Genomic DNA, 12,147 nt, shown 5'->3' with positions numbered 1-12,147 from the left:
TTATCATGTCATAAGAAAAGCCGAAAGAGAAACAACATGTGATAAAATGACAATAAAGATTTCCTGATTCCTGATTCCTAATTATAGAGCTCCAAAACATGCTTTAATTTTATAAGATCTCGTCTTTAAAAACCACTCCGATAGAATTTGTGTTTTTAACATGTTCTTGTGGCATTTTTCTAATGATCGAGGACATATAGTAGTAAAATAAACTTTTTTTTGATAAAGCGAATTCAAAAATAAACTTTTTTCTATGTATTCCCCTTCTGTGCAGAACTTCGTCTGTTGTACAACAAAGGCTGCAAATCCACCTTAGTGCTATTAATTGAAACGATAAGAAGCTGAAAGACCTGTGTGACATTCAGTTTAGTGGTCCTTGAAGACTGGAATTGGGCGCCTCTTTCGTTTCTTTAGCTGTTGCTCAGGTGACTGACAGATGACGGTTAAATCCTCAGCTTTAGAACGGCCTCACTGGGCATTCTTAAACTAGCTTAGGGGTTCTTCCCTCTGCTTTTATACTGATAAACAGAAAAGACATATCTGTTGACATCTTATCCATGAAAGCAGACTTTCCTTATTCCCATTGGTTTGCAGCGAGATTACTATTATTTCTCTAAACACTGGGATGCTGTGAGAGAAAAGAAAAGTATCACAAAACACATACCTGATCCAATTTGAACTGACAAAACCCTGGAGAAAACTGCTGCTCGCAGATCTTCTACTCGTCTAGTATTTGTATCATTTGACAGACTTATTTCTGCAAACTTTTTCTTTTGCGCCGGACAAACAATGTCAGCTACTTTCAGCATACATTCTTATTACAAACTCTCCGTCACTTAAGGGCTAGCTACGTTCCAAAGCCACAACATAGCCAGCTTCTGTCACAGCTTCACTGGATTTAGCCATTTTTGTAAACAGTATCTGCTGTGCAGCATAGCCTCGTTGTAGTTGTTGGAGCTTATTGTTGCGCTCCTCGCCTGTAAATTTGTCATCGTTTTTATGATTTTAGTGATGATTTTTATTGTATTCTTTGAGCATTTAATGTACTTGCTTGCAAATAAGGCCCAGGATTTTATCCAACCTTTAAGGTACAACAAAGTAAGCATTTGTCCACTTAGTTTGAAAGTGCTTTTTTCTTCTCGCCATCACAACGTTTGTCCCCAAATGAACCTGTTCTGGCTCTCTTTTATTGAGGGCCACAAAAAAATCTTCCTGCGGGCCGCCATTGGCCCCCGGGACGCCTTTTGAGAACCCCTGGTGTAAAGTGTGCTCCCTTCATTCCATATTTGAGTACATATTTAAGTGCATAAATGCTTCTATTCCTGTTTTTTTTCTTCCTCTTTGTTAAAATCTTTTTGAATGAGTGAGGTCTGCTGGGATATTTTTGAGTATTTGAATTGTTGTTGCAGCTCTTTCTATGCCCTTTTTTTTAAGTATGTGCGTGCAAGCGCATGTGTCCCAAGAGGCCAATCACGTGTGGATAATTATGACATCACCACCCAAGTGTTTTCTAGCACTGAAGCAATGTGGGAAGTCATAGTGCAACAGAACCTGGTACACAGTAAATGTTTACCAGAGGAGGCAAAGATACATTTTTTTTTTGGGGGGGGGGGGCAGGATGAACATCTTTAACTTTAAACAACTCTTGACCACAAACTGTAACACTGTTAGAAGGAAAATACAAGATAATTTTCCACTATCTCTGCACTGAGAAGAGGAAACACACAGAATAAGTCTGTTGAGATTTGACTGGCTCACTCCCCATCTACTGCACCCACAATATTTGTGAAACTCCTCACTTATTAGCCTCCCTCCTTCTTTATCTTTCGCTCAAGATGGACTGCTAATTATACCAAGTGTGGGCCTGTTGGAAAACTCACAACAACGCACAGCGCACACACATGGAATGACAAGCAGCAGCTTAATTACCATCTGAAATGACATCCTCAGCACTGCTGATGACTCTCTTAACCAAATTATGGACCAGAACACTGAAGCTGCAACGCTCCAGCTGCATTTCCCAGGCGGAGTGGGGCCTTTTCATGGCGGGTTACACACCAATACACAGAGGAGTGCTGCCCCCTTCTTTTTGCCTGCCATGCACACACATCGGGTATTTTCTTTTTGTCAGACAATTGGAATGATCTTGCAGATGTGCATCATTAATTTTACACTTGTTCTGTATGACGGCAGTCACAGCAGCAGCCTCGGAGTTTAGCGCTTTAAAGATCTAAAGTGATGATTGCTGGACCTTTTAACTGATTTTGCGGTTCTGTCATTGCTATGGGAACTGCAATTACTTTGCACAAAACCACACTTCCTTTGATTTACTGTTACGCTTTAGAAAATTGCACAGCAGGAGATATGTAAATGTGATGTTGGATTAAAGGGGAGTTGGAGTTAATGCAATCGGTTTCCTCTATCTGTTAGGTTTGTATGAAAAACACTGCTTGTGTTGGAAGCTGCAGAGGTTTTCCATCTAAAAGAAAGAGTTGAAGCAGAATGGGGTTGCAGGTCAACCCCCATGTAGGTGCATGGTACTAAGGTTTTAGTCTCATGACAATTGTACATTTATTTTGCCTGATTTTATATGGTCAGTTTGTCCCTGTGGACAACCACCTGCGGTGCTCAAGTGCACCGCACGTGGTTTAAGAAGAATGGAGGAAACACTTCAGCTTTTTTCAGCATCCACTCTGACAACAAATAAAATGTTAGATGATTTAGAACCTGACATGTTGATCAGTTTGGCTCCTTTGTTTATGAAATATGTAGAAATATCACTATGACCACTGTGGTAGCAGTGATTCCTTTAGTGATACACAGAGTCATACTGTAATTATTATTTTTGCATTTTTGGCTGCAAATTCAGAGTATTTCTAAAGCGAGGCAGAATGAGATTTTTTCTTTCCAGTTTCTTTTTGTCAGTGAGAGTTTGAGAATAAAGTTTTCTTCTTTCCTCTTGAACTTGTTCTCAGTGGCACTTAATTTAGCAGATGTTCAAAAAGCAAACCCAGTCGTTCCCGTCTTAAAGGTGTTCTGCCTCTGAGAGCAGCAGACCTGAAACATTGAGCTGTTTTAAGACACTGAAACCCCTTTTCCCTACCAAGCAACAATCCCAGAAGATAGAATAATGTTGTTCCGGTGTGGAGAAGACCTCTACTACACTGATTTTTAGCATGAGGATTTTAGAGGATTAACCTTTTGGATCAAATGGTAGGGTGCAGGTGTCAGGCTTTAGGAGGATCTTTTTTACCCTTCCGGCACATAAGAATGGAGAAATGTTTCCGAGTTGTTTTCACAACTGCTTATGTAAAAAGGCTTTCCTATTTACCAGGCATTACTGTTAGGATGTCACACATATTTTCAGATCCCAACATTTCCTAATACAACTTTTGATTTTACTATGGAAACTTTGTAAAAAAAAAAAAAAGAAAGAAAATAGTTAAGAAAACATAATAAAGGTGGGAATAAGCAAGTTGGCTTCCTTCTACTCCTTTTCAAGAAAATAATTAAACTCGTGGTGACAAAAGGAACATTCAATGGGTTCGAAATATTGCATTGTATTGTATAAGTAAAAATATTATAATTTATGATTGGGAGTAATTATAATGGAATCATTTACACGTGTATATGAATGTATACATGTGCATCTTCTTTTACTTTTAGTTTTTCGATTTTTCAAACGACCTTTAATCATCCAAAGTTTGAAATATCTATGTGTCGATTGACATCTCTTGTTTATTTTAGTATTTTTTGTTTTGATTGCTTGAAGAGCAATTCCAATTTGAAATTGGATAGGATGCTACTGACAAGCTAACAGGAACACAGGGTACTTATTGAAATATGTTTTTTACATTTTACTTCAAAGTTTCAAAATCAAAGTTACGTTAAAGCAGAAAACTTTGCCCTTAAAGACCTGTTAATTATATATACCATAAATAATACTCCCCAAGTGACACACATGAAAACATTTATGCCTAGTGATCTGCTCACTAAAGACTCTCAAGGGGAAAACATCAACAACAATACCTGTTTACTACAGAATAGGGAAACCCACTCCCCCATGATGTCACAGACAATGGTAGAGTCCACTTCAGATGTTTCACGTCAGTTGGCTCCACTTTCAGCCACCTTGTTGCTACCCGATCTGTAACGGCTACCAAAATTGATTAAACGTCATAATGTTGGCGAAAAGAAGTAAGTGACGTAATATTTGCGCAGTGTGGACGGATCAGGTATTAGAGATTGCGTAGCGGCACATCTCTTTGGACCTGGCAAGGCCATTTCACGTACACGCGTTGACTGTATAAGAGAACTGGACCGAGTTCCAAACAGGAAGTAACCGCTGGTTCCAAGAAACCAAAATTCCAAAGACTTCTTTAGAGAAATGAACAGCTATTATTCAGTAATATTCTTTATCCAAATAACCGTTCTTGCTCTGATACCTTTTTTTTTTTAAATGTTTTTGAATAATCCTCTTTTTTTTCTGCATTATATATTTTCTGTTGTGCAAGTTATTCCAGTTATAAACTGGCCAATCAGATGCCTCAGTGAAAGTGTGTGGACACAGATTTCCTGTAGCCTACTTTCAAGTGGTAGGGATGTGGCCATTTATTCAACTGAATTCTTTCAAATCCCAACCCTCACTCATTTCATCTGGTGTTCCTCAAGGTTCTGTTCTCGGTCCCCTCCTCTTCATTACCTACCTGCTACCCCTTGGCAATATATTTCGTAAATTCAATATTGGTTTTCATTGTTTCGCGGATGACACTCAGCTCTATCTGTCCAGTAAACCCAACTCTTATATTCCACCTGCCTCCCTCTCCTCCTGCCTGTCTGAAATAAAAACCTGGTTCACCCTAAACTTCCTCAAACTTAACAGTGATAAAACTGAATTACTCCTCGTAGGTTCCAAATCCACCCTTTCCAAAGTTTCTAATTTTAACCTTTCCATCGATTCCTCTCCAGTTTTCCCCTCCCCTCAAGTAAAGAGTCTGGGTGTCATCCTTGATAGTACATTATCATTTCAATCCCACATCAATAGCATTACTCGGTCAGCCTACTATCATTTACGTAATATTAATCGTCTCCGCCCCTCCCTTACCATCCACTCCGCCTCCATTTTAGTTCATAGTCTGGTCACTTCTCGTCTCGACTATTGCAATGCTCTTCTCTTTGGTCTTCCCAACAAAACTCTAAATAAGCTTCAGTTAGTCCAGAATTCAGCTGCCCGCATCATCACCAGAACCCCCTCCTTCCATCACATCACTCCCGTTCTCCAGCAGCTGCACTGGCTTCCAGTAGCCTTTAGGATTAAATTCAAACTCCTTCTCTACACCTTTAAAGCCCTCCATAGTCTGGCTCCCTCCTATCTCTCTAATCTCCTCCATGTTAACACTCGCTCTCGCTCTCTTCGGTCTTCTTCCTCTCTTCAGCTCTCTGTCCCTCCGGCCCGTATGGTCACCATGGGGAGCCGTGCCTTCAGTCGCTCTGCACCCCAACTCTGGAACTCTCTCCCCCCAGACCTCCGTAACACTGACTCCTTTCTGATCTTTAAATCCAGACTCAAAACCTATCTGTTTAAGCTTGCATTTCCGGAACACAGTTTCTCATTTTCTGTCAGCTGATTTTACTAATGAATCCAATTTATTTATTGTTTTTAACTTGTGATTTTATTGTGTTTTACCTCTAACTTTGTACAGTGACCTTGGGTGTTTTGAAAGGCGCTTTTAAATAAAATGTATTATTATTATTATTATTATAAGACAAGCTCATTCATGATTGGTGAGAGCGGTTGCCATAGAAACAATGACAATTCAATTTTAGCCCAAATTCACAACAACGGTCATCTCAAGGGGCTTCGTACCGGACACAGACCAACTCGGACCAATCGCTGCTTACACTGCGACATCGGTATTGTAAAAAATGGTGATTACAGTGGACTCCAGAATAGGGAACCCCACTCCCCATGATGTCACAGACGATGGTACACTTCCTGTGTTTTCTAATCAGTTGTCTCTACCCTCAGCCACCTCAACCTCTCTAAACCTAACTGTGTTACATGAACTTACAAAAAACAAACATCAAAACAGTTAGAGCAATTTGAGTAAAGAAGGCCAAACAAAATGAATGTGCTGATCCAAAGACATATGATTTTTAATAAAATAATTGTAATGAATTACTTCAGCTGTTCCAGTGACCCACACCTAACATGTTTATTGAGGTGGAACTAAACATATTCTATCTTTGACTCATGTAACTTAATGACTAAATTAGCTTACCTCTCTGCCTGTTTGTGGTGGCTGACTGGAGTTGTGTATACCTGCCACCTTACCGTGGCTTCTGCTGGTTCATTATCTCAGCCATCTGCACATTAAAAAGCATGACACCCTGCTGGAAATTTAATTAAATTCAAACAGAAGGCAAAGTTGAAACGTTCTGTATTAAACAGGTTTGTTTTAAAAGTTGGATTCATGTGTCTCAAACTTTTCCTATTTGTAAAATAGAGTCATAATACATTCATGCAACAAGAAGTAATTGTACACTGCAAATACTGAACCTTTTGAAAGTAAAAAGGCCCATTGTTTTAGCAACAAATGACTTTCTGTCATGCAAGAAAAATATTCTAATTAAGAAAGTTTTTCAAAAGCAAAAAAATCTCAGTTTAAGAAACATGAATGGAAACATTTTCTTGAAATAAGAAGTGTGAGTCAAACAATTGTTGGGACCTAATTGGCAGATTCACTTTACCTATTTAAAGAAAATTTCACATTTGAGGATATTTTGTACTTATTTCTAGGGGGGCTGTCACCTGTTTTTTTAATATTTCGATATTGTATGTTTCATACATGCATACATACATTCAGACATGCACTTTTCTACATTTTCCTTTATCTTTTTGGGTATGCCTAGCTTAATAGTGACTCCATACTGACCTATTCTAATAACAGATTTGTCAGCCCATACATTTGTAATGGGTTTTTGTACAAGTAGAAAAAAAAACACACAAAACTTGTGTAAAAAAACAGCATAAGAGGCCGAATATTCACTAGACACATTTTTTCCTTAAAACCAGGCTGTAGGAGAGGTTTGGTTTCTTACATAGATGACTGACTGCACCCTGCTTATGTACTAACATTTAGGACATGCACAACAGAAATAGACTTCCGCATGCACCAACCTCAGTCATAATGCATCACCTGGAGTTCTCTGCAAATCAATTAGAAAAGCTCCATATTTTGAAGGCGCGTTGCATCATTTACCATCTCCACGCTCCGAAACGTTCCACCTGCAGCAAACAGTTTTTCCTCAGACCAGTCAAACAGTGGTGCATTACGAAGGCCACGGGGCAATTTCTTCTTTTAAAAGCTGACGTGTCCAACCAAGTATTTCATGGTTGGATACTCTTTTTAATCTGTCTCTCTTTCCCCAAGAGGCCTCCAGTGTGCTGACATTCTCCCTGTTTGAACTTGAAAGAAAAGATCAGTCTGGTCCGGCAGCCTCCACAGTTCCATGATGTATTTCTTTGTGTTATGCATGATGCATTGTGCAGAAGCAATAATATTAAAGCATGGATATTTATGAATATCCCACTCGGATTTTTTCCGCTTACAGGTAATGGGATCTTATGAAAAAAAGTAACCCCAAGCAAGCGGGGAGAGAGGGAAGTAACACAATGATTGAATTTTCTGCACTCATGAGCAGAGTGTGTGATAGCAGCTTGTACTCCCAAACTCGTCACTCGATCGTATGGCTGGACCCAGGAGTTCCCCATTAATAAAAAATGAGAGACATGCAAGCATTCATGTTCCAATTCACTCCAGCTTATTGAGTTTTGCCATGCATGCTGTACTGTAAAAAGAGGAGGTAGCCTAAAAATAGCGAAAAAAACACAAATTTTAGAAAAGCTTTAAAAAGATGTAGAGTAAAAATAATTTAAAAACAACTTCAAACCTGGTAAAATATCTTAAATTTGAAAAAAAAAAAAAAGGTTTTAAATCTTTGCAGGTATCAAATAGTTTGCAGTGTGCTCACGGGTCCTGCTTTCATCTTTCAGAGGCATCCATCCTATCCTTTGACGGCACCATGTACATGAAGGTGGTGATGCCAAACGTGATGCACACCGAGGCCGAGGACGTCTCCCTCCGGTTCATGTCCCAGCGAGCGTTCGGCCTGCTCATGGCCGCCTCGTCTCGTGAGTCAGCAGATACTTTGCGGCTGGAGCTGGACAGCGGGAGGGTCAAACTGACGGTCAACCTTGGTAATGTATAAGCCGTCTCTTTCTCCCCTCAGCTCAGGGGGTTCTCTTTCCTCATCTTTTCTTTCTTTTGGGTGTATGCTATTTTACAGCGGAGAGTTTTTTTTCCCTTTTGTAGTTGCACGTGTCATTTATTTACCTGCCTGGATCGCCTACATCTCTGCTTTCATGTGTAGATGCCTTCATTGGTTTATAAATTTACAAAGTTTATCCCGGCTTGTCTTACTTTTATTTAAATATTTTAGGCATGTACAAGTTATTTTTGTATTATTTTAATAGATGGCCTCCATAAATATGTTTATTTTAAAGATTTTAGATTATCTCCTGCCATCTATTCAGATCTGCAAGTATTCCTTTGTCTTAGAAAATCCGCTCGGTTTGTTCTTGTCGTCTTTTTCTCTCTTTTTTTGGATGGTAGAAGCTTTTTATTTTTTTTATTTTTTTTTCCGGCCCATTAGTATCCTTTGGTGTAGCCAGCATCTATCATGCCTCGATCAAAGATGGCACTCACCCCTTCAAAGGCCCAGAGTCTGCGGCCCGTCTGGCAAACAGCCCGATGCCACAGCACCCAGCACGCCTGCAGATGGTGGGCCGTGTGGCAGAGTTAGTGCTTCAGTAAATCCAGAGTTTTAATATAAAAAACATAAAGTTTTTGTTATGGCACATTCCAAAGCTGCTTTAAACACACAGTATTTTACACACAGTACAGTATTTTTAATCATAAGTGAGATAATCCCCAGAACCCCTTTCTCCATGACTAACTCCTGACAGGCCTCTGTGAGGTGTTGGTGCTTCGTGGCACGAGGCTGTTTGCTCCCACTTTTCTGTTGCGGTTGATGGCACATGATAACCAGCTGGGGGGAGTGGGGGGGGGTCACATGGATTTTAACCTGCATCATGGCATTTCTTGTAAAACATGTAAATGCTTACTTTTCTGACATTTTGATGGCATTGGTTTTTTTTTATTTAACCGTGTGCACTCAAACTCCAGTGTTTGCTCCAACTGCTGGGTTGCAAAATCGATGTGGCCATTGAATTCCAATTGACAAAAAGTAGCAAATAAACAGGCAGTGATGAGAATAATGATCATTTGAAACTGTAGGCTGACCTGTTTGTTTGCAATTAACTGAATAACCTGCGACAGTTAAATCAATATGGAGTTAATGTCCAGTGCTGAGATAATGTTATTAGACAAATTTGAATAATTGGACTCAGATTGTCTTGGGTCGTTTGTTGCCATGGTAATAGTGACAATCAGGAACCAAAGCAGAATAAATAACAACAAAAAAATGTCCGCTGGCATCATGTGTCCGTCCCCGGAAGGTGGCTTTTCTTGCTCTTGGATGTGTCTGCAGCTGTAACCTTGAAGGATGCGATTTCATCTGTCACTTATTCTCCCCTCCCATCTAGATTGTGTCAGGATAAACTGTAACACCAGTAAGTCAACATTCTTCTTCTGCAGCCTTCTGTCCTCTGGGTGTTTGATTGCAGTGCATCTGCTGGGTGTAGATGGTAGAAACTAAATTGGGGGGGGGGGGTTAATAAGAGGATGTCTCAAAGTAATTCAAGTCATGCAAATTGATTATCTTAAAGGCACACAGCCACCATGTAAATTTTGCGCATATTGCTCGGATGAAAACTGGTCATACGTGAACATATGTGGAAAAAGTTTTGACAGAGTTTTCATAAATGAACCAGGTTAAAACCGCGGAAGAAGTATGGATAAACCACGAGGGGAACACGTAAATCCACGTAGAACATGAACCGTTCATATTCAATTCATTAAATTTAACGTTACATGTGCGCCGTATACACAATTTAAAAGTTATACAATGGTGGTATGTGCGTGAAAAGTCTGTTAGATATACTGTACGTGGAATGGTCATGGAAAGCCTCAAACCTGCATATGCATCTTGCAAAAAATCACGCACGATTGCGTGGGAAATATGTGAAATGTACGCAGTGGCTCTGGCCTTAGAAGATGCACCTTAAAATCACAGTACGTATTTCTAATAAATCTAAATATGTAAAAATCTGCAGGACAATATTTTCACTTCCCAACTATTCAGACAAATATATTTTCCTACCTTCACTTAAAAACTTTGCATTATCTTTACTTTTTTATGTGTCGTGCAGTAGGATTTACTTCAAATCTATATTTAACTGTCTTTAAAAATACTTTTTTTAAGGTTTTGAAGAGCTTGAATGTAAAGAATAAGAAAATAAAAAGCTGAGAGGCTCTAGGAATGCAATAAATAATGCACCACTCTGCAGATAGTTCTCTCTTCATGTCAGCAGAAGATTATTATTGATTTTTAATGAGTCACAGAATCGTGTCCAAGACAATTTATTTATTATTTTTGTCACTTAAATTCTAATCCCAAGTTTGCTTCTACTTTCATCAAACTCATTTAGCTGTTTAAAAACATTATTTATTTTCTGTTTCTCTCAAAAAGAATTGTTATGATGTAAAACCAAGTTTTGACTTCATTCAGGAGTTTTAAGACAAAATGAAGGTCCCATTTAGAGCGAGGTCGCCCTCTAGTGGCTTTGTGTATGGTCTCACTTTACAGAACTATCTATTTTCTTTATGCAACCACTTATTCTTTGATAAATTAGCATTAGGTGGGTAAGCTGGGGATATGTAATATTGAAAGTGTAATCACTTGGATCGAGTTTTAATAGCACCTGTCAGTTAGGAACAAAGGAACCAGTGTTGTGTGATGCTGAAATCAAAATTCACTTTAATAATAAAGGTGTGACTTGACTCGTTTCTTCCCCCGTCCCCTTGACTAACTGAACTCCATCCTCAGGCAAAGGCCCTGAGGTTCTGTATGCTGGAGAAAAGCTCAACGACAATGAGTGGCACTCAGTGCGAGTGGTCCGCCGGGGTAAAAACTTCAAGCTGATTGTGGATGAAGACATGGCTGAAGGTATTGCTGTTATTGCTATTATTTGGTGTAGCATTTATAATGTTTTTAGTTCGCTAAAAAGGATTGTCGTCTCTTCTCAGTTTTTTCACTTTCAGTCTAATGTGTTTCACTGTAGATTAAAGGAAGATCATTTTAAAGTGCTTTAGTTAAACGCTAATTTAAAATAATGATAATAATAATTAAAAGAATACAGTCTCAATCTGGAAACTTCCTAAATGCAGCATAATGAATAAATTAAGCACTAACGGGAAAAAAATAGTCCATCTAAATATAAAAGCAATAGTAAATAGGTCTTAAAACTTTAAAGTAGGGCCTAATTTAAAAAAAAAATCTATTTAAGATTACGAAAAAAGTTTATTCAAAGCTGCAAAGCTGTTAAATGTACTGTAGGAAATTGCTAAAGAAGTTCCAATTCAGTGGATGGATGGATGGATGGATGGATGGATGGATGGATGGATGGATGGATGGATGGATGGATGGATGGAACATAAAATGCCACAAACACAGCAAAACATATTGAATAAGTGTTACAATAAAAGATATTTGAACAGACTTCATTATTGTTTTAGGATAAAATAAGAAAGTACAGAAAATTCAAATCTAAATATTTTACTATTAGTATATTCGTTTAATATATTTTAATTTTGAGAGATTATATATTAGTGAAGGTGACCACCAACTTTGCCAGATCTTTCATTAGGTGTAAAGTATTGTAGAATTGTTTTTGTTTTTTTTTGTCTTTTTTAGTTTACTTTAGTTTCTAACAGCATTTCTGATGGATTTGCAGTATTTTTTATTCATTTTCACAGAGTGTAAGAACAATTTGATGATTCACAAACCATAAGAATTGCAAAAAAAACAGGAGTGGAGCATTTTGGTGTTGAAATAAGTTAATGAGCTAAAAACGTGCTAAAGACTTAAAATCAGAAATATACATTAAAAACATAAAAGGTGTGA

At 38.4% G+C, this 12,147-nt stretch overlaps 1 protein-coding gene across 38 annotated transcripts in view; it reads left to right on the top strand.

Moving 5' to 3' along the window:
- The window catches only part of nrxn3b (neurexin 3b), a 330,206-nt gene that overhangs the window by 148,239 nt on the left and 169,820 nt on the right, over nucleotides 1–12,147 (top strand). For all 38 annotated transcript variants that reach the window (XR_013654201.1, XR_013654205.1, XR_013654204.1 and 35 more), the window contains 3 exons: nucleotides 8,057–8,260; nucleotides 9,668–9,694; nucleotides 11,071–11,190. Coding sequence is in view for 30 of the 38 variants with exons in the window: in XM_078943168.1 (XP_078799294.1) it covers nucleotides 8,057–8,260; nucleotides 9,668–9,694; nucleotides 11,071–11,190 (351 nt within the window). In the remaining 8 variants the exon portion in view is untranslated. The remainder of the gene's footprint in view (nucleotides 1–8,056; nucleotides 8,261–9,667; nucleotides 9,695–11,070; nucleotides 11,191–12,147) is intronic.

Source organism: Oryzias latipes, chromosome 24, assembly GCF_053564925.1.
Source record: "Oryzias latipes strain Hd-rR chromosome 24, Olatipes_Hd-rR_3.1".
Lineage (NCBI taxonomy): Eukaryota > Metazoa > Chordata > Actinopteri > Beloniformes > Adrianichthyidae > Oryzias > Oryzias latipes.
Note: the sequence above shows the minus strand (reverse complement) of the source record. Positions and strands in the feature narration are given on the sequence as shown.